The following is a 23823-nucleotide window of genomic DNA, read 5'->3' on the forward strand; positions in this document are numbered from 1 at the left end:
CATGATGGACTTAGGCCCATCAACAGATATTTGGTAACACTGAGTGTTACTAATAGTGTAATAATACGATTCATGAGTGTAGCAATCTATTACAGTTATTTAGCTCCATGTGCAACTAGCTTGCTTACATTATACATGGGGTCCTCCTCCATGGCTGATCTCAGCAAATGGGTCACTGGCTGCTATTTAACAGCACCAAGAAGAAGAACTCTGTGTTCAAGGGGCAGGAAATAACATCTCCCATGCACCGAGACGAGCCCAAGTTCTATTCCAGACTGCAGCTTTCATACCTGTAGGATTATTGTCGGTTTTCACGTTAAGGCGTCCCAATGCTTTGTAAGTAACAAAACAGGGACATTACCAGTGCTCTCCTTTTTATGAACCCAGGACATGAAATTGAGAGGAAGAACTAAAGCATCCATGAAATCTCTATTAAACAACTAATAGTTTCTAAAGCATCTCGGAGATACTCATTTTACAAGGCTTATGCTGCAATCTTCTCTCATTGTTTTAATGAAATAAAGCCCTTGACTATTTCCAGAGGCAACTTTTTCTTTCACACACAACAGATTTTGGTTACAAAAATACCAAAAAAAAAAAAAAAAAAAAGAAAACACTTCTGGAACAGGATTCACTGCAGAACAGGCAGGAAATTCAGAAAAGCTACATAAAATGTCACCGGAGATCAGTTCTGAACCTTTGGAACAGCAACAAGAACAATTAAGACTCTTGGTTGCATACATTGTGTTGTTTAATATGAAAAACATTGAGATATAAATCATTTATTAAACACATCCATACCATCTCTCAAGATAGCATCTTACACAGCTGCAGCCGAAGGACCGTGAAACATCCACTTTACGTTTCACCTACTCTATCGAGTGCTTTCTGTGTCCCGCTTTGCTCGGGGAAGGAAAGCTACAACCATCAGCTTTGCTTTGCAGGTCCCATGAAATTCACATCTCCAGCAGGTTTAGATTAATATCGGTGGCAAACTTTTGAATCAAGAGAAGCTTCCAATCAGTCCTCCGTAAAACACCGCCATCAGAACACAGAGCCCCAGTCCTGCTCAGCTGGCAGGGAGCGCTCTGAGAGCCTGTTACAGATTCACCTGGCAGAGGTGACAGAACGAGTAGGTTCTAACAGAACAGAAGCAGACCGCAGGGGTTTCGGAGGGGGCACACACTCAGATCTGCCCGCGAAGAAGCGACAAGACAAACATTCCACCTGAGATTCACTGCAGAGTCCGATCTTTCACATGTGACCAGAGGCTGCTCTTGCTTTCTCAGGACTGAATCATCTTCTTTTGCGTGTCAAAGACGTATCTTTTAAACAGAAGAGAGATGGTAACGGGTTGGACCGAGTCATTCTTGCTGCTTTCGTCCTCTTTGGTTGCATCCCCCTTCCCTGCCTTAGATTTCTTCTTGGAGGCAGTGGTAAGAAGAGTCTTGGTTTCTGGCTTCAGCCCGTCTGTAAAACACAAGGACACACACGACAAACTCACTCAACGCCACATTTCAGTGTAACTGGGAAAAGGAACAGGCAAGTCGGCTTCTGAAGTCAACCAAGAGAAACAAGAACTTGAGTGTGCATTAGGAAAGTCACATTTCTGCACACACTTGTGGAACACGGGAACTCGCATGAAAAATCAGAAGCCTTCGAACATAGTTATTAGGGAGACTGAGCTGAGCTCTGAGGCAGAAGCTCTTCCCTGGGAGGGTGCTGAGGCGCTGGCACAGGGTGCCCAGAGAAGCTGTGGCTGCCCCATCCCTGGCAGTGCTCAAGGCCAGGTTGGACACAGGGGTTGGAGCACCCTGCTCTAGTGGAAGGGGTCCCTGCCCGGGGCAGGGGTTGGAGCTGGAGGAGCTTTAAGGTACCCGAACCATTCCACTATAGTTCACAAAAGGGACGCCCCAAATCCAGAGCAGTATCCTGGCTGTATCCTTCTACAGCTTTTAAAGTGTTAAATACAGGCCAAATTTAAACAAGCCAGAGCAGCTTGCCTGGTCTAACCCTTTCACTAGCAGACCCTTCCTAATATTTACACACATCTCTCAAAAGTTCCTTCTCATCACTAAGAATATTCATAAAAAATAAGTCAGGGATGAAACCAAGGGGTCAAATACTAAAACTATAGAGTCCTAAGAGTCCAAAGGTTCCTGAATTTCCATAGTGTATTCCCCATCAGAAGCCCACTGCTTCAGTTTTAACACACTATACAGATTTGTGTGTGTTTGGAGGTTATTTTGTTCCTTAAAATAAACTATTTGCTGTTAAAAGCTTCCCTGTCACTGCTTAGGGGAACCAGAATCAACCTGCGTAAGATTCTAGGGATCTGACTTAAGTCTTCCTCCAAACATCAGTGCCAATCAAGAATGCTTGTGCTCCCCTTCCTAAATATCCAGGGTTTCTTACACTTTGATAATGTCTTTTAACTCAACACACTGGTGGCATTTGGGCTGAGAAATGCAAGATAGGAAAGCCCAAACAAACGCTGCAAGCCAGGAGAGATGCAGCTCCTAAAAGACCACTCCTGAGGAACTGTTTTCTCAAAGCAGAAGTTAGGCGACTCCTTGGGAGCTCATCCAGCACCACGGGAATACACCGCGAGGCGGTTTTCAGGCATTTGGCCAAATTCAGTTCAGGTATTTCTAACCTGCGGTGTCACATAACCTTATCTCAAACACTTCATCAGCTTCTCTCCCCTCATACTGAAATGCGGCCGTGGATTCTCGTATCGCAGCCTGACAAAAAGATCGAGATGCTTATGATTTGCTGGAGACAGGAGGTCTGCAGGCACAGGGGCTTTGCTCCAGCCCAGCCCCATCCAGGGGCACCTGCAGGTGATCTCGGAGCCACAGCCCCAGAGCCCAGATTTCCATCCTCCTGCACCAGGCAGCAAATCCTTCCAGGCAGTGTTCACTGTGGAGGGGAGGGAGGAAACAGGGAAGTGCTGAAGCAACCCCAGGAAATGCCAATTTGCTGTTTCATAACCAGAGGTTTCAAACCAGCCCTAACGCTGCAGAGCAGCCACAGGAGGTGTGGAGAGATCCCGGGGTCTTGATTTGTGGAAAATAAAGAGCACGAGAAGAGAAAGGCAAAAGCTTTTGCATAACTAAATAAATCACAGTCTAAGCTAATGCTGCAGAAATCCAGCATCAAGCACAACCAACTTTGTCTTGTAGTGTTCTGCAAGATCTGACAGGCTGAGAGAGCTGGGCTGGGGCAGCCTGGAGAAGAGAAGGCTCCTGAAGGGGAGACCTGAGAGCAGCTCCAGTGCCTAAAGGGGCTGCAGGAAACCTGGAGAGGGGCTTGGGACAAGGGCCTGTAGGGCCAGGCCAAGGGGAATGGCTTGAACCTGCCCGAGGGGAGGCTGAGATGAGCTCTTAGGCAGAAGCTCTTCCCTGTGAGGGTGCTGAGGCGCTGGCACAGGGTGCCCAGAGAAGCTGTGGCTGCCCCATCCCTGGCAGTGCTCAAGGCCAGGTTGGACACAGGGGCTTGGAGCAAGCTGCTCCAGTGGAATCACTGCATCAGATCCACTGCCCTCATTCTGCAAGCAGACTCAGCACTGGCACCGGCCCCACCAAACAGCGTTTTCTGTTCCCAGCCCCGGTGCCGGGCGGTCTGAGGGCTGGAGAGGCTCCGTGACCGGGAGCAGCAGAGGGACCAGGGACCCGCGGGTTTCATCCCTCCACGGGTGTCTCGCGTTACACACAAGGCAGACTTCACATTGTACAAACCCAAGGAAATGAAGGGAAATAGATCTGTCACCAAAGAAGACATCAGACCCTTAATAGCTGAAATGACAGATATTTTTAGATGGAGGTCTAGTTTAACTTACATTAAGGGTCTAATCTCTCCTGAACAATGGCTGTGCTAGCTTGAACACATAGTGAGAAATCTGTTCCATTAATTAAGTGCTGCCTGTACTACTTGGATTTGTAGCAAATGTTAATAGAATTTTTTTCGTCTTCCTCTGTTGGACAATTACTTTATTTTGCCAAGTTGCTAATGGAATAAATTGAAAAGGTCTGTGTGTTAAAAAAAGACTTTAGCTTCAAAGTTCCAAGATACGCCTTGCATACAGCAGTGGAAAATACCTATACATTAGTATTATTAACGGGCAGTCCTCAGAGGCACATGATATCTCAAAGCTTAACAAATTCATTCCCACCCGTCATACCCATGTCTGTAGCAAGCAGTGCCCAGCCAGGGCTTATGCCAATGTACTTGTAGCATCAACTAACCCACGCTAGATGTGAAAACCTAGCTGTAAAATAGCTTAATCCATTCTGCTCAACTACTGTTAATAATTAGCAAATAAGAATACAGGCTCTTAACAGAATATCCTTTGTCTCAGCGTGGCCTCAAGGATTTTGTCCAAACGGAGCCATTTATAAATGCAAAAAAACCCCCAACAATCCCAAAGTGAATTTTCAAATTCAAATGAATTCAAATTCCTCAGCAGGAAAAAAGAATTCCCAAGTTTAGGAACAGTTTCACACACACAAAATAAAGGACAAAAGCAGTAATTTTTTACACCATTTTCACAAATAGGAACTAGCTTCTTGGGGATCTGCAGTATCTTGAACAGTTCAATGCATTGCATCCTCGAGTTTCACACACAAGAAATCTGCATAGAAAAGCAGAGATTTCAATAACTTCCTATGGAAACATCACACTGCAGAATCCTGGACCCCTCCTTGTGTATAAATACAGGCTGGTCTCTGCTTTTCTCTCCTACAGTCCAGCTGCTTCTTCCATAACTCCCAATTCCACTTGATATCCTGCCTTTCAGGAATTTTCTCTCCCTCTCTCCTTTTCAACTTCATTCATGAGACTTCCCATCTCCATAGTTCTATTTCCTAGTTCCACAGATCTCTTCAATATTTCTATGGGAACAGACAGGGATATTTCTGTCTCCTTCAAAGCTAACGAACCGCTGTGTTTGCATGGAAGATTTTCAAGGCAGACGCAGGTAGATGTGAAGGAAGATAACCCAGTATCTCCTCACAGCCCAGCCAGGGACAGGAGTAACTTCTGAGCAAGCGATAAACGCATCATTGAAAGCAGGTGGAATAACAGAGGTGCAGGGCAGGCTTTCCAGCACAGCCAACAGGAGTAATGCACTCTGCTGAACAACAACAACTCCCTTTTCCTATGGACACTTGTAAAGAAACCCTACCAGTACCCACCCCAGCCAGCACTGAGGAGGAGGAAGGCATCGGTGTGGATGATTGCACAGATTTCTTACAGCACTAATTGTTAATGAGAACAAAAAAATCATGTTAAAAGATGTCAGGCCCCTCCTGATTGAGGAGATTTGATTCAGGTTTTGATTCAGGTTTGGGTGGAAGGGACCTTAAAGCTCCTCCAGCCCCAACCCCTGCCCCGGGCAGGGACCCCTTCCACTGGAGCAGCTTGCTCCAAGCCCCTGTGTCCAACCTGGCCTTGAGCACTGCCAGGGATGGGGCAGCCACAGCTTCTCTGGGCACCCTGTGCCAGCGCCTCAGCACCCTCCCAGGGAAGAGCTTCTGCCTAAGAGCTCAGCTCAGTCTCTACTTCCTTTGAACAGGGCAGGCAGAAGACTCACCTACCTGCAATCGTGTTTCCTATCAACATTCAAATGATAAAAACTGAACATAAGAGAGCAAGTTAACATCACACATTTGATGTTGGAAACAATTTTTAACCAAGGGAAACGTAACCTTCAAATACCATAGACAAACATTTTCTTTCTTCCTGAGGGAAGGAAATAAAAGAGCAAGCAAAACCTGAAAGAGGCAAAGGGTTGGGATAATCCCTGCTCACAACGGATCATTCCTAACAGCTGGTTTTCACAGTTTCGGGATTTCCTTAAACTGAACCCTCAGAGGCTGAGCCCCAATTACACATTTAAGGAGCACAGACTGCATCAACTCTTCTGCTAACAGAGAACACAAAAGCCAGTGCCACTAGTTTCCAGCACGATGAAGATCACCACCAGTGATCCCCCAGTACACCAACAGGCACACACTTGTTCTCCACTTACTCCCAGAACATGTGTCAGGAGTTCTACAATAAAGTTGTCATTAATCTGTGCTCTAAAGCCATGAAAAGCTCATGCTATTGTCCCTCAAGTAACGCCCTGGAATTTTGATCCAAACAAAAAGCAGAAGCATCCCAAAAAGCAGAGGATCAATTTTCCCAGCCCCTCCTGCTACAGGTCTCTCTACAGCCACACAGAAAGGACAAGAGCAATAGGAAACAGAACATCCTTGAACTCTTTACATGATGTTATTAGGCAGAGCCTCTGTTTCTCTTCTCCTGCTACAGATACCCAAATTCCTACCTTCAGATTTTATCCAAGGCAGGCATTTTTATCCTTCAATATTCCAGCAAAACCCCTCCTGAGCTAATCAGAAGAACGACCCCTTGGGAAGCCTTCCAAGAACAGATGTGCTGTGTTACTCTGCCCATGAACACTGTAACAGGAGCATCAGCTATGCCACACCACAGGTAGCAGACTGGACGACCAGTCATCTAGAGCCTGCATGTCCTGTCTGACTTGGCATCCCATCTACCTGTCATTAATACATGGTGCTTCAGAATGAGCAGGGATGAAAACTGCATCCTGAGCTAACTACTGCCCAGGATCGGGTAGGAATTCTTCACCTAACATCAGGATCAGAGTGCCAACACCTACGAACCTTTCCAGCCAACAGATTTAAGTGCAGTGCTCCTACAGGAGCCAATCCACTCTGCTTCTAGGTGTTCTTCACCACTGTGGTAACAAGCATAACATGATTACCTAGACAATTTCAATGTAGCGGTTGGCCAGAAAGTCACTCAAGAAACAAGGGATGCTCCTTCCCTTGCCACCCTCAGGAGCTCAGCATTTGAGCTTCAATTACTTCCACAGATCAGGCAACGAGTTTACCCTTCACGATTCTGCAATAATTCTATTTTGGATTCCCACCTTTCCCCACATCTCTCATCAGCTCTCGTAAATATTCTTGCTAGTCTCGAACTCCAGAGTGGATTCAGTTTTCTCTTCCGGCTGTACAAGACCTGCAGTTAGCACCTTGCTTGGCTCGCGACCATCAATCGGACCACAGCAGGAAGCTGGCCAAGGGCGAGCAACCAACCTCCAAGGAGATGGGAAAGCAGACTCCATCCTGCCAAATGAGAATTACACTGAAGCCTCAGCGTGGTACCCGGGACCTGTGCAAAGCATCCATAATTGACTGTTTGATGACAAAGACAAGAAAAAACCCATTCTGCAGCCCATGTGAGCACAAGCAGACTGCCCCATGCGCTGACCGAACACCGCTGTGACAGCCAGCCTGCATAGCACAGCTATTCCTGCAATCTCAGCTTGGTAGACTGTTTGGATATCCTTAACTACTGAAACATCTTCAAGTAAATTGGGGAACAGCTGCCCCGTACCACATCAGAGAAGGCTGCAGTTTAGTGGTGAACTGAACTGAGTCTTGTATATCAATTTGTTAAGTTTATACAGGCTTTTGGACTGAGAGACGTTATTTTAAGAGGTGGTACTATGGGAAATAACATGTATTTCATTATGGGCTCCTGCTTAGCAGGGAAAGAGCTAATCTTCCTTGATGAGGAAGACAGAAGCTGTTTTAATTCAAGAGGTTGACCTAGGTGAAGTTCAGGCCAAAGCTGTATTTGGAAAACTCTCACATTGCGCCGGACACGACCCTTTGGAGCTCAGTGCCAACTCCACACAATGGCTTGACTGCGCTCTCCGGCGGGCCTTAAAGGCACATTTTGTATCTTGGCTTTTGCTGCAAGCAATCAAGAAAGAATGCAAGAAAACAAAACTGTTTCCCAAGCACTGTTTGCTGGTGCCATAATTAATATAATCAAACAATTCCACAAATTGCTTCCAATTGCTGGCGTCACTTTCATGTGCACAGCCAGACTTTCAAAGAAGGGCCCTTCTCGTCCTGCATCCTTACACTGGAAACCCTCGCCTCACACAATAGTAAACAAGCCCTCACTAAATAGTGTGGGGTAATTTGTACTGTAATAGGTCCCCAAGGCACCATGGACACAATTTGAAATGCCATCTAATTTTTCTTTTTAATTAAAAAAGCAGTTACTATATTTAAATAACAACACAAAAAGGTTCAGAGGGGACAGAGCGGAGTTTCCCACAGCTCTCTGGGAGTTTTCTCAAGGTCAGGAAGAGTTTTATAGGCTCAAGTGGTACACATTTTTTTCTTTAATTAGTCTGCCATACCCTCTGCATGAAGTCAGCGTCTTGATTTTCAGTCTGATATTGTTCATATTGCTAAACGGAGCACAGATTCCAGTACCACCCCACGTCTATCAGTTACTGATGCTCTACTTCCCTGTATGTGCCCTGCCGGCCCCTTCCCTCCCCTCTCTTAGTCCTGAACTTGTCACCTACACCAAGGACACCCGGCAAACCACACTGTATTGAGCGTGTGCCATTCATTCAGTTTTACGCTTCTCAGTTTCCAGCAGACGATCAGGATATATGACCCAATTTCCCAAATTTACATAACCACACTTTTACTTTTTGTGGGCAAAATTAAAGCGTAATAATCAAACACCAGATGCAACTGAACCGGTTGTCCGAAGCCATGCAGCAGGATAAGCTCTGCACTTGACAAATCCCCACCACACATCGCACCATTGCTCTCCAACCATCTCACTACTGAAGTCCACCCGTTGAGTCTACACGAGCCCATGCACATTTCAAACCGGTGTCTGCAGTTCCCACAGCGGGTTTTCCAAAACACTCCTTAACCCAACATCCCCTTAGCCCTAAGAAAGACCCCAACCGGCTCTGAAGCAGAGTGACACACTCAAGATCTTAATCTCTTGGCTAGTTGGCCACACTTCAACAGGAAGAGGTTGAGAGTACCAAACCTGACCCTGCCTTATAGGCCAACACACTCCAGGGGCTGTTATGTTGTGTGCCACAACCATTTGCTGGCTAATCCCTCCCAGGGCATCTCACTTCATGCTTTGCATTCCCAGAACATAACTATGACTCGAATGCTCTATGCTAAGTTTCGTTTCTATATGCCAGAGAGTGGCTCCAGTACCAGTTACACGGGACGCTCCAGTGCATCATGATTACTAGCTCTAGGCTACGCAAACTTAGAGTACAGACAATAAACTGGATCAACTTGCAGAGTGCCAAAACAGCCACCAAGGAAATCCTTTTGGTCTCAAATCCAACACTGTCCCGTTAGCCTAAAGGATTTTCCAACTATTTCCTGCACAGGCTATATACGTGCTTTCAGTGCATTAGCAAGGCTGCAACTATGCTGATATATCACACAGCAACTATTCATAAACTCTGTTTTCACTTGATGGCCACTCAAAAGTTCATGCAGTCCTGAAGATCATGTCCAAGCTCTATACTCGTACTCCAGGGAGAGGCAACCCTCATCCTGATGCTGCCCTTCTAAGTCTGGGCGTTCCTCAAACTCCCTGAAGCAAAAACTGAGGGCAAGGAACATGCCCAATACACAACAGGGGCAACTGTGAAAGATAATGGGACTAATACGGACATCAAATTACTAATACAAATATAAATGCAAAGTAGTTGGAGGCCTGGGAATGCAGACAGGCTTTTGTTCCAGTTCAATAATAGAAAAACTACAAGCAGGTCATTGTGAACCAAGACCATTCAAAACAAAGAACAGTGTCTCAAAATCACAGCTATTGTCACTGGACCTCTCAGAAGTACTCTCCCAGGAAGGGAGAGAAGGACAGAAATATGCAGACATAAACACAATGAGTAAAGCTTGGGAGAGCCTACGACACAGGACAGATCTTCACAAGTGTTACTGGCAAGGTAACTCCTTGCTGGTTAAATCCTCAAGTGGAATAAAACCATACCGATGTCACAAGAGTCCAGGTACGGGTGTGCAAATAGATCAAGGAACCACTAAGCACAGGAGCTATGATCATTTTCAACCCATAGAGTATCTTGTTGGGACTAAATTCATACCCAGAGAGAAAGTTCTCAGCCCAGGGACACTCAGCAGCTGGACCAGAAAATACTTGTGACTGTTTCTGTCAGCACCCCAGGTTAAATAAATGGTAAATAAATAAACGAACACAACCCTTGCTCTGTGCACCAAGGTGCAGGAGAAACAACTGAAAACATTTTGAGTGCAGCACAAGGGACTAGAACTTCATCAGCCTCGTGAGGAAGGCAGCATGGAGACCTCATAGCAGCCTTCTAGGATCTGAAGGGGGCTATAGGGATGCTGGGGAGGGACTCTTCATCAGGGACTGTAGTGACAGGACAAGGGGTAACGGGTTCAAACTGAAACAGGGGAAGTTTAGATTGGATATAAGGAGGAAGTTCTTTAGTAAGTGTGATGAGGCACTGGAATGGGTTGCCCGGGGAAGCTGCGAATGCTCCATCCCTGGCAGTGTTCAAGGCCAGGTTGGATGAAGCCTTGGGTGGGATGGTTTAGTGTGAGGTGTCCCTGCCCATGGCAGGGGGGTTGGAACTGGATGATCTTGAGGTCCTTTCCAACCCACACTATTCTATGGTTCTATGAACAACAAACCAGCCCTGACACGCAGCCTTTCAGAAGCACACAGCACGGGAAAGGTCCGGTGAGGGGATGTGACACCGAATCAAAGGCAGCTCATTACAAAGCAGCCTCCAATCAAAGCTTTAGATCCACAGGCTGGTCTGCAATTCCCCATCTCCCAGCCTCTCCTGACACGGAGCAGGCACCGCAGCAGCCGGTTAAGCTGGACCAGCTCCACTGACGTATCCCAGGCATCTGCTGGACCGGAGCTGAAGTTTGGTGATATTCATCTTCCCCTTGGGCTGCCTTTATAAAGCAGTCCCGAACAATGGGACTTCAGCATCAAGTATAAAACATTTCCATTTTTCTTCCTCAACTTCTTTAATGCGATTAGGAGGGGAGGGGGTTGGGAACAGCTTTTGCTTTTTTATGTTATGTATATTGTGTGTAAACAAATATGCAATTTGCTTTAAAAAGATAAGGTGATTAAATTTTTATCGGGCTTGTACTCTGTTGTCACCACAACAAAGAGAATTAGGAGGAGGAAAGAAAGGCCTTTTTATTTGAATTATGCTCTTACCAGAGGTTCTCTCCAGCACAGCTGTAAAGCCACTCAATGTTCTCCAAACAGGCCCTTTGATTGCATTTTATTCAACTTGTTTGCATTTGGAGCAATCGAAGGGAAAAAGAACGCTCCACATTTTGATGTCTTAATGTTCCTTAATACCTTCTTTAATTTATATTAAGCTTCTTAACGAGGGTGATGAATTCTTCAAAAACAATAAAGACCTAGTGCAGAAATCTTTCACACACCATGAAAATTGAAATTATAATGTATTCATGGCTGCTTTTTTTTTTTGTTATAAAAAACCCCTCCAACATTATTGGGAAGAAAGATTTAAAGCGTATAAAAAAAATCCTGAAGTTGTATGAAAATGACTTGATCCACAGAAACAGATGAAAGTTCAAACTAATTATTGCAAGGAAAATAAAATGTTGTGGGAGGTGGAGGAGAATAAACAGTATGAGAACGGTGGGTTACTAAGAAGTTTTCAGTCTTTTAGCAACCTATAAACTCCTTCTCTATGGCTTCCTACAAGAAAAAAAAAGGATGCTGGGAATTTGTATGATTTTGTTTTACCACGACAAATTCAAACGCTTGCCAGTTCTTTCTCCCTTATTATTCATATACTTCCTCCCTAAAACAGATCTCCAGCTTCACGGTTCCACAGTGGATTTCATTGAACCCCAGACTGGTTTAAGTTGGAAGGGACCTTAAAGCTCATCCAATGCCACAGGCAGGGACCCCTTCCACTGGAGCAGCTTGCTCCAAGCCCCTGTGTCCAACCTGGCCTTGAGCACTGCCAGGGATGGGGCAGCCACAGCTTCTCTGGGCACCCTGTGCCAGCGCCTCAGCACCCTCACAGGGAAGAGCCTAAGAGCTCATCTCAGTCTCCCCTCGGGCAGGTTAAAGCCAGTGCTGTCCCTCTGCCACAGCATCGCGTTTTCTTTGCATGTGTCCTACAAACTAACCCTGCTTTTGCAGCACAGAAAGACAAAGCAATGCCAACCTGGACAGTTGTCCAAGCTCAACAATCATCTTCCAACAGGTAACCCCCATTGTATCCCACCTGTTAAAACTTTCATCAAGCTTTCTTTACGGGAGCCAATACAAAACCTACATATATCCACACCAGTACGGCTGCATGCAACCAGTTACAAGCCTTAACTGCGGAATCTGTAAAAGCTTGTGCCTTTAAGCAGAAATGATTCATGAATTTTAATTTGTTTTAAATGTTGAAAAATTCCATCCAAGCAAACGGAGTCAAGAAGCCAAAGGATGAGGCCATCTATCTGGTTCGTATTTATAAAATAAAAACCTCAAGCATATACATGTCTTAGTCACCCGCAAATCCTCCAGCAGTAAAAAATACTTTCCAATAACGAAGTTTCCTGCATTTCTTTTAATTAAGACACTCTGCTTTCCCCATTCAGCACACGCTGCTTGAATACTGTCGAGCCGTAACTGATTCCCATTGTATTACTGAACTATTACTATTACAAATTAGGCAGTGATTTTGGACACTGGGATAGACTTGCAGAATAGGCCCCTTCCTGCAGGCTGCTTCAGTATCATTCATTTAAAAAATGCAAAGTCATCAGCCCACCCTCCAAATAAAAACACTTTAAATCAATGTCAGCGTTATTTTTAAAGGCGTAACTTTGTTATATTCCCCTTTCTTGATATCAGGACTTTCACTTCAATCTTTTCATGCTTTTTCTCAGTAATTACCAAGACCAGAAATAAACCTTGAAATCCAAAGTAAATATTTTCTAATAATTATAGTGCTTGGCCTCCAAATACATCACCACAACAGCAACATCAACCCCAGCCAAGCAGTGATGTGGTTATAAAGAGGCAGGTACGCTAAACCAGCCTTTAAATGAGATAGGACAAGGAGCAGAGATACAGCAACACAGACCCAGCAGACACTAACAGTTAACACCTCTCTCCATGGCACAGCGATACTTCCATTTTTCTAGGCAAGCACCCAAGGGCTGGGTTTCCTTCCTCATCCCACTCTTCCTGGGGCACAGCCTGCTCTAAAGCCTGTGCAAGTCAAATACCAGAGAAGGCAGGTATAGCCTTTGTCCTGCCACGGGGAGCAGATCACTTTTAGGGCAGAAGCAGATCAGCTGTCCCGAGCCATCCTCAAAAGATTTCTCTTCATCCTTCCGGAACTCCCAGGTGCTGCTGTTGTTTAGGAACAGGATGCAGGCAGGTCACAAACCTCAGATGCAGAAGTTAACAACAAGCATCCTGATGCCGGCTGGAAAAGAACAAATTACAGCAACCTCCCCAAATTCCCACTGCCAATGCCAACCTGCTTGAGTGTCCGGGTCCAAACCCAGCAGCGAGAGGGAAAAGATTCCCGACTGGTATTTCAGGGGGTCACAACACCCAATGCAGCTCCAAGCACTGGTGACCTGCACTGAAGAGCCACTGCACATTTCCAACCCACCAACTCACTTTGATTCGCGCTGCACAAAACCCAACCCGCACCGCTGCATTTGGTGTTTCTAGGGAGCGCAGTACAAGGCAGCGCTGAAGGAGAGGAGAATTAGATTAGAGCAGACGGAATACGACCAGCCAAAACACACAAACAAGTCCACAATAAATGAGCCCCATTACCAAAACCACAAAGGCAGCATCGCGTGTGATGACTGCTGATTTCATTAGGTTTGGGTTCTAGTACAGTCCCTTGCAGGAGCAGGAGTTCGCACCGCTCGACATTTATTTTTCTTGACAAATAACTGTTAAACATTTGCCTTGTACTAACACATCACTGTTTAGGATATCCTTACTCAAAGACAACACAGCAACGTAGTTTAGCCTATCAACAACATAAATGACTTGTGAGTGACCCTACCAAAGCCTGGATTATCTTTTGCCCACTGAGTTTTGCAACAACACTGGATTTTTGAAGGCGGGGAAAACAAAGACAAGACAAATGCACACTGAGATTGCATTTGCTCCGAAACCTCTTCTCCATCTTCCTCCCATTATGACTCTGCTCCAGTCAACTCTGCACTTCACAGCATCTAAAAGACATCCAATAAAAGGAAACAGAGCATCCCCTCCAACACCCATCTGCGCCTGTGTTCTCTATTTAGACCCCTGCCTCAGGGTTTTAATTCCCTCCACCCTTACTGCCGACTTAGCCTCAGTGGTCTTGATGTCTGCAGTTATTGCTCAGGGCAGAGCTGATCAACTGCAGGTTCTGTGATGGGAACCAAGAAGGCATTTACAATTCCAGCAGCTGTTCCTCATTTTGCAGCAGAATCATGGCAAATCTGTGGTTCAAACCCTCCCTCCCCATGAGGAGGAGAGAAAATACACCAACAACCAAAAAAACCCCAAAACCCAAGGAAAAGCAAGGAGTGGGAAAGTATCACGGATGAAGAACGCAGCCCTAGCCCATAACCATTTTGCCAGCAGAAAGCTAGTAACATAGAGACTATCACCCCACATTAAGCCAAGCCTGAAGTCCTATCTTACCCAGGATCCTTCCTTACCAGCAGACACTGGAGGAAGGGGAATTCTGCAGCCCAACACAGTATTGTCACATTCTCCCCTTAAAGACCTAAGAGCCCCGCAGCTACTGTGGGTAACACACAAGGAAGCTGTCTAGTGAGGAAGCACATCCCCACGCAGGTTAACATGCCACCCCTCGCCTTGCCAGCTATTCCAGTCCTCACAGATCCAATTGGGAGCAGCAGCAGCATTCCCTCATCCTGCACGCTGACGAGGGAGCTCACTAAAGCGAGTGTTTCACACACAGCTCATGAGCTGATGGACCTACAGTAGGTTTATATTAGCACTTAAGCTGCTAAAACTCAAGCTCTAGTAGCAATTCCAAGGAAGAAAAACCTGAGTCTTAACCAAATCTGCCCTTCCACCTAAGTTTAAACAGTAAGTCTTAACAAGGTTTTCCTCAGGAAAGCTGTCCTCTTATCCTCTGGAAGAAATATGGGATACCCTGGGAAGAGAAGAGCCTAACTCTTCAGAAAGAAATCGGGGTGTTTGCCCAAGGAACATGGGGGTGGTCAGGATGAGGCAGCATCTTAAACTCCCCTCTCAAACAAGACCAGCCTCCGTGTCTTAAATGCGCATCCTTCAGATAACCTGTGTGGTGCCCAAGTTTGGCTCTAGGTGCAAGAAAAACTATCAGTGTGCAGGCAGAAACAAACCCATCTTCTGCCCTGTTCTGGGCTAAGAGATACCAAGCAAAGAGGTCATCCAGATCAGTTCTGCAGTAAGTCAGAAGCAAGAAGCACATAGCACTTAATGTTCGGATTTCATTTCCTATTTACATGCATCGGCTTTGACTGAGCAACTTTCTATTTAAAAAAGACAGCAGAAACAAGGCAAATGCTGGGATGAAACCTGCTCCACTTGCACCTTGAGATACTTGTAGTGAACTTCACTGGGGAAATAAGGGAGGATAAAAATAACCCTAACATTGGAAGAGCCTCTGTCTCTGCGCTGGCTTCTAACGAAGGGTAGTTTGTGCTCTGCAATCTAAAATTACAATGGACAGGCCACTCTGCTCCCACCTTTTATTCAGTCCTATTTTACTACTCCAAATAGACACTACCTAAATTTGTATACTCTTTAACAGCAGTTAATCTTCAATTAAAATACCTAGAGCAGAAACTAAGATAACTGGTTTAAAAGGTAAAAGCTTATTGACAAAAACGTATTCTTCATACTGCCTTTTTTTAATTCTGCATATTAAAAATGTCATTTTTTACGACTTGGAAAAAAAAAAATCTCTGGGAATAATGAAGGCTAACAAAAGACTGAAGAGCAGTAATTTAAAAAGCTCCATATGTAGCATCCTGATTACTGTATCAGTCCCATTTCCATAACGAAGGGAGAAGTCACCAGACGGCTGCTTGTCCTTCCTGGTGACAAGGAAAGGGCACGGAGAACAGTGTGGCTTCAGGGCATCCTCCTCCAGGCTCCAAGGGAGGAACAAGGAGCCTGCTGCAGCACAGCATGGGGGTGGCACCCGGTAACCCCAGCTTTGGTGGTCCCTGCACATGTCCTTAATTTGGAAGCAGCTGGGTTCAAAAGTTTATCCTCCCTGTTTGACCTGCCAAGGTTCAGCGTGCGGGTGCGCATAGGAGAGCGCGCATCCCACCACACACACACACACGGATGTGCAGCCACAGCGCGCCCGGTGCACATCTAAGGCTTTGCACCCAAGAGCATCCTGCGTATTTTAAACACCAAAGCATTACCCAGTACGCGCTGGAGCGGCGCGCACGAGGGGTCAGACTTCCCGATCCAACCCGGCCAGCCCGCATTGCAAAATACACTCAGGTTCTGGAATTTGGGGGTATAATTTCACAAAAGGGCAGATTAACAAAATAATTTAACTGCAGTAGTACCTATTTAGATGGAACAGATTCAACACACGTCCTAGGAAGTACAACTACCAAATCTGCAAGCTTGAGCAGATTAGTGCATCCCTATCACAGGTAAACCTGAGTAATAGGTTCAACAGCCACAGAATTCTCTTCACATGTATAGCACTTTTCATCACAGATGCAGCAAGTTAAAGAGGAAGCAGGAAGACTAGAGAGCAGGAGGATGCTGGGAACCTCCAAGCACAGTGAGTTTAGGAGCATCAATGCAAAAGCATAGTCACAGACTGATGGGACAGTCACGGCTCGGATGAATTCATGTATTCTCCATCTGACATGTTCATACTTGCTTGAAATACTCCACAACTGCAGGCAGAAATCCCTGCTCCTGACACAAAGGATGTAGTTTTCAACCATTTCTCATCGTGCAGCTCAGACACAGGGAAGTCGGTGCCTATCAGGTGAGCTTTGCTCTCTGCAGATACGCTCCTTGGCACATCGGATGCATGGCAGAACATCTTCACTGGGATTTCAAGAGAGATCTAAGGTTGTGAATTTATAGCACATTTGTGATGGGATTTGAGCATTCAGACAGTCACTATCGTGAGATAAGGAACAGCAGCTCATTAATCCAGGGAAATGCGATGGTAGAGGCGAGTGCAATAGTGTCCTCAGCACTGGTGCTATTTTGAGATCTTGAAGCAACTGTTTACAGAAGCTCTTCACTTGTGTTCACAGCACTAAGTGCTCTTCACGGATGAAATAGGGCTTGTTTTATTTAAACGGTAAGACCCATCATGCAGAGAGGATAAACAGTTCATGGGCAGTGGAGAACCCAACTTTTCAAACAGAACAAGCACTTGGTGGTTGTTGAAGTCGTAGCGTTCGGTCGGAACTACACAACAGTAATGCCGTTACAAACCAGTTCCAAACACAACGGGGGGCAAAGACTTTGCATGCAACACAAATCGAGTGAAGCACGTAGTCCTAATGGCTGAGGAAATGAAAGTTCTTTAACAGAGAAGCCCATACATCGGCAACCGAAACTGAGAATTACAACGTGAGATGGTGCCCCAGGGGAACAAGCAGCACAAAGGCACTCCAGACAGGGAGGCTGTGGAGACCAGACCACTTGACCAAGGCCAAAACCCACAAGTCTCTCTTCAAAAGTTCCAGGGACAAAGGGAAAAGTTAATGTTCAGAGGCACTGTGCACTTCAGACTTCCCTGGGACCTGAAAACCCACCCAGCTTTCCAGGGAAACCCCCAGGTTTCAATGGAAATGTTTCAGACGTTGCTTTAGCATCAGGTCTGATCCCCTAAAAGGTGGGAAATAAGGGTAAAAGCCCTCCAAGAAAACAAAAAGCGTACTTGCGCTGCCATGCAGTATCATAACGAAGGGAACGCTTCCCATTTCTGTTTCAACACAGCAGTACCCAACTACTCAAAAAAGAGCAAACAATAGTAAATAATAATTCCCATGTATTGCTACAGCAGACAAATAAAAGGGAACTCACCAAGCAGTCACAGACAGAACAGGCTCTGCAGGGCCACACAAGCCCCGGGCTGACAGCTCTACTGAAGGGATACCAGCACACTTACTCTGTCACACGTAAACTGGATCCTACCTGGTCTATAAGCATAAATTGGGAGTAACTCAAGAGATTCAATGGTTGAAGTGAGAACACAATTGAACCAATAGCTCTTGCTCATTCACCAGTGATAACAGAGGAACAAAACCTGCCTTATAGAATCATAGAATAGGGTGGGTTGGAAAGGACCTCAAGATCATCCAGTTCCAACCCCCTGCCATGGGCAGGGACACCTCACACTAAACCATCCCACCCAAGGCTTCATCCAACCTGGCCTTGAACACTGCCAGGGATGGAGCATTCACAGCTTCCCTGGGCAACCCATTCCAGTGCCTCACCACCCTCACAGTAAAGAATTTCCTCCTTAGATCCAATCTAAACTTCCCCTGTTTCAGTTTGAACCCGTTACCCCTTGTCCTGTCACTACAGTCCCTGATGAAGAGTCCCTCCCCAGCATCCCTATAGCCCCCTTCAGGTACTGGAAGGCTGCTATGGGGTCTCCATGCAGCCTTCTCTTCTTCAGGCTGAACAGCCCCAACTTCCTCAGCCTCTCTTCATACGGGAGGTGCTCTAAAGCTGCGGTACAACTTGCTCTCTAGTTATTATAGCCCTAATGAATAGGCACGTGAGATGGAAGTTACCAAACCCAGCCTAGTTTTGCTTGTTTGACTTCCATCAGATCACAACATTATTTCAGCTCTGTCTCAGCCTCCCCACTTACTAACCTCATGTTGTAACGCTACAGTTCTCTCTACAGTACCCTGACATAGCAGAGCCCTTTCTTAATCTGAAGCAAAGCTCTGTAGTATTTAAGTTTACAGAGTGTTAAAGCCGCCTGTTCCTCTTAATTTCATGTTTAAACAGCTCCACCGAGCATTGAAGATCTTGATTTATTTCTGATTTTACAAATTTTAAACCAGGCTTTTTGCAGCGATATAATTCATGGCTTTAACATTTCATCAAATAGGCTTTTGTTGAGTGCGGCTGAGCAGGCACATTACTCAGGGTCATAAACTTCAAGTCAAATCACAGGCAACGGAGCAGCTCCTGGGCTTTTCCTATGCTCCCCGTGCCTCCCACAGAAGGCTAATTATTCTACACCAAAACTGAAGAGTATTTTTTCCCCTAAAGCTGTATTTGCTCCTTGTGTCACTATTTCTGCTCCCGGAGCATGAATTCATTGTCTGCAGTTCATACTTTCCCAGCAGAACCACAGCGCTTGCCCACCCATATACCAGCAAGAAGACTCAAGCTGAAGGCAAATGACATCCCTTAAGCAGCATTAACTCTTGATGTGCACATTGCCAACAGATTCCTGCACAACACCATGCCCTCGCCTTGTACCGAGACAGGCAGATTGTGGTGTTATTTAACATCTGAGCTGTTTGAATCCATTCTTACATTGAATATATTGTCGTTCCTATGTTTTTCTCTCTAATTATCAGTGCAGCATTTGCAGAAGAGCAGACCTGCAGAAGTAGTTTCCTCTTCAAAGCAACAAACTAGATGGTTCTGACCAGTGACGATCTGGACGTCCAGAAAGGCACGACTGTTACATCAGCTCCATTTTTAGGGCAAGTCCCAAGATGTGCTGACATAGAAGTCATGGAAATAGAGAAACAAAAGTCAAAGTATTGTTTTGTACCAAAATAGATAAGCTCTATTTTTAGGAGAAAAAAAGAAAACACCCAACCAAACCAGCAAATGCATTGAACCGTGCCTGGTCTGGAAAAGGGAGTTCCCCAACTATGGCAGATTTAACAACCTCACCCAAAATAAAGCAAGCAGGGTGGTTTTTTCTAACTCTGGGACCAAGCAACCCTGCACGGCGAGTTAAGAGTTTATTCTGGTCTCTTCTGTCATCCTGAAGCTCCCACTTTATCTTTGCTACTTCTACAGTCCTTCATGAGAACCTTTAAACCCAACCTAAAATTAAGACACAAAAACCAGGCCTTAGCCCCAGTTTGATAAAGGAAATAAGTTGATAACTACCGCAAGCTTTGTCCTTTCAGGATGACCAAATACATGCACTGGATCAGCTTTTAGCCCTTGGCAAGGCTGGGGGAAGAGTAAAGCCTCATTTAACACTCGGCCCCATTTAGGCATACAAAACTGGGAGGAGGCAAGAGCATAATAATTTAGCAAAGAAACAACTCCAAAGACCTAGAAAAGCATGGCAGCCTCCAGAGGTTTGCCAAAAGGCTCTTCTGGGGACAGCCAGGGCTGCAAAAGCTGCTTTAAGCTTCAACCCTTAAAATAAGCCCATAAACTCAGAACCTACTTCTCTGCAAGGGTGGCAGCCCCATAAAAGCTTTATGACTGTTTTAAAGTGCCCCATCGAGGGGCCAGCCGCTCGGTCACCTCCCAGCCTCCTGAAAAACAACACAGGCAGGGAAGCAGGGCTGTGGGTCAGGCTCCCAAGCAGCCTGACAAACGGCTCCATGCCTCCTGCATCCCCCTAAGCACACATCCCACTCTGTCCCATCGCCACTGGGGCCAGGGCACAGCTGAGCCATCGCCTGCCTCTACCCATCTTCTCCATGATCGTATTCCCCTCCCGGTTAGCTATCACCTGCTGGGGAAGGGGAAGACAAGCCAGTATGCATAAATAAGGGGCACCACAGGGAAAGACAAACCCAATCTGGTTTTAGAGTTCTATTTCTAAAAGCATCTTAGATCCAGAGGTTGTAAAAACACATGGTTCATGCTCCTCAAGTGAGCCAGTCACGGTTAGTTTGACACTGGCTTACAGAACTGGACAGCAGGCCAAGCGTAAAGGGACAAGAGACCAAAGTAGACTTCTGCGCATCCCACTTTTATGAATACATAAAGCTCAAGAGGAAAATCAAGCTGAAGTAATGCAAAGACAGTGAATTTAAGTGAAAGGACATAAAAGTAATTTATGAAACTCTGAAGCCTGGAGATGTCAGACAGAAGAGGGATGCTGCTTCTCCCTCCTGCCACACATTTTTTCCCCTATCTCTCTTCCATCACACAGTCTAAAACTCCACACAAAGCTTGGCACCTTCCTTAAAATCCAGGAGGGAGAAATAATTATAGGCAGCAGAATTAGAATGGGATGGAAGATAAGAGCCAGTGACCAACGAAGAACTGGCTCCAGCCAACCAGGCTCTCACCAGGGGCTTGGAACTGGATGAGCTTTAAGTTCCCTTCGAACCCAAGCCACCACGTGATTGTATGAAACAAAAATGCCCCAACCTTGTGACAGAGCCACCGCTTTTAAGGACGAGGGTCTGATGCTCACTGATGCAATGGAGCACACACAGAGGCTGGCAGCAGAAAGCCGTGGCTGGTCCAGGGGTGGCTGGCCAAGCAGATGTTTCCTGTCACAAGTGTCGTATGTTTGCACTGCTACAGATTCTCTTTTAATGTATTGTGTTACTCCATCTATCCCCACAAATTGTCCGTCTTGTAAAACTCTTTTAATTATGTATTTTCTTCTTGTTATCTGCATTATCTACAACTATTTAGACTATTATAATCTCAGTTTCAAACGCTGGCTATAAACATTGTTACAACAGTTATTAAAGAGGGATTCGTACACATACACACACACAGATGAATAATTTACTTTACAACTGCTCTGACATGCTGCGACGTGATTTTGTTTCCCCAAAACAAAAGGAAACCCAGCAGGAAAATAAAGACTTGGAAGGACACGACCCAACCTGCCTTTCCCAGGATCTCAAAGCAGCGCTTCTCCCCAAGATGGCACAACCCTGTCCTGTATTTGAAGCCGTGTTGGACACTTCTTTCTGGGGGAGTGCTGCAGATGCTGAGCCAGAGCTTGGCAGGAGTAAGTGCTCTGTTAGATTAAGTTTCAGCATAATGCTCTCGATAGGAATCGGAGCAGCATCCCTAAAGTGCAACGGGAGGGTAAACCGCCAGCCATCGAGATGGATGGTTTGTTTTTATTTTTATAGAGATTGTCTAAACCTCAACTTTCACCTCTTGGCTCCCTCCCCCTCCTGTTCTCAGTCACCTCCAATGGCCCATCTGTCTGCTTCATTTAATAGAAACCTATATTTCCTGGCTAATGGATGCATTTGGCTAAGAAGATAATCTCTTTGTGTTCGCTTCAGTTGTCACATTCCTGTTATCATATTAATACTGATTAAATACGAAACCCAACATTTAAGTCAGACCCCACACATTATTTAAAAGCGACAAGATGTTCATATTTTGGCACTCTGAAACCTCAACCGGTGGGGAAGTGGCCTCCCCCCCCACACCTCACCTTTCAGCTGGCTGCCACCCATATGGATTTTTACAAGACAGGATATTTCAATAGCACCGTCCTAGCCGGGACCACCCCGCAAAGTTCAGGTTTCCTGCGCAGCTCTAGGACTGGTACAAACCTAACCCAAGAAAACCATGACGCTGCAGGTCAAGCAGCATGATGCTGGGAATTATAAGACAGGAAGGGTCAATAAGACCTTGGCTCCCTCAAATGTCCATCGGCAATTCACAGCCCACATTCGTGCCTCGGTTTCCCCATCTGTAAGGATATCCCATGAGCTGTGATGCAGCTGTGTGGCTAAGCTATTAACATCTGTGTGGGTCTGCATGGCTATGGACTGGAGGTGCTGCAGAAAAATGCAGTACAAATCGCAGACGTCAAATCAGCAAAAAGTAACTCAACAGATCCTGGGATTTAAGCCAACTTCATACCATGTCACAAGCGTGATAAAGCGCTTCTAACCCTGGACAAAGTCATCCTCCAGTTCCAGAACAGCTCCACTCATCAGAGCTACACTGCAGCAAGACACAGATGAATTTGCACCATTCCCTCCATGCTTCCCATCACCAGCGTCTCTGGAGGAGGCGGACTGCGACCCGATAGCCATGGAAATGAGCTCAGCATGATGTCCAACACGTAACTATCACTGCTGTAAAATAAAAGTCATTAATGTGGCTACTTATTTGTTCAGGGTTTATCCTGTCCAATTTAAGGGACCATCACTGCCAAGTCAGCAGAAACACAAATGGGTAACCTCAAAGCTCTGGTGCATTTAGTCATGCGGGACACTTCAGTCAGAGCCCAGGCTGTACGCTCAAGTCATCGGTGTGTGCAAATCCCAAGTCTGAGAACGGGAGCACAGTAGTTACACACACCAAACGCAAGGAGAGCCCCAACCGCCCTGGTGACATCCACCTTCCCTGGGTAGGAGCTGCTGACACTCCTCTCACCCATACCTTTCCCAAAGGGGATGCGACACCTCCTGAGCAACGCTGGAGCAGAGGAGGTTATCCCGTGGTCAGGGAAGCTCCCCTGGGATGGCAGGAAGGCTAACCTAACCTTCTGAGATCCGTATAAACAAACAGCCGAACATGGAAAGCCTTGAACCGAGGGACTGCTGTTTACCTAACCCCTGAACTGCAGGAGACATCAATCCCTGCCTTATTAAAGAAATGCGTGTGCAGGGCCAGGCATGCCTGCTTGATCAGCTCCCTCCTGTTCACAGCTTCTTCGGGGTCGGAGGAAGTTCCAACAGGCCCCATTCCATAAATAAAATCCTTCTGCCTGGCGATAACTAAATTGTATTAAGATGGGCTCAGACAGCTTCAATTAGAAATAATCGGGTGGACTGAAATACCCTCCATCAATTTGCTTGCAGCTCGTCTTTTCCATCCCAAACCAATTCCAACTACCTGGTTCACTGAAAGCAGCAGGGAATCTGTAATATGCTTCCACTTATTATATGTGTAATCCATATGTACGTGTATCCCCAAATCAAAACC

The 23823-nt window shown here is 45.9% G+C and overlaps 1 protein-coding gene across 1 annotated transcript in view; it reads right to left on the reverse strand.

Annotated features, from left to right (window-relative positions):
- Positions 1–733: 733 nt before the first annotated feature.
- EEFSEC (eukaryotic elongation factor, selenocysteine-tRNA specific) overlaps positions 734–23823 on the reverse strand; it is a 103512-nt gene continuing 80422 nt past the window's right edge. Inside the window, exon 7 of the mRNA XM_065687353.1 lies at positions 734–1470. Within this exon, the coding sequence (XP_065543425.1) occupies positions 1286–1470 (185 nt within the window). The 3' untranslated portion in view covers positions 734–1285. The remainder of the gene's footprint in view (positions 1471–23823) is intronic.

The sequence above is a fragment of the Lathamus discolor genome, chromosome 7, assembly GCF_037157495.1.
Source record: "Lathamus discolor isolate bLatDis1 chromosome 7, bLatDis1.hap1, whole genome shotgun sequence".
Taxonomy (NCBI): Eukaryota; Metazoa; Chordata; class Aves; order Psittaciformes; family Psittacidae; genus Lathamus; species Lathamus discolor.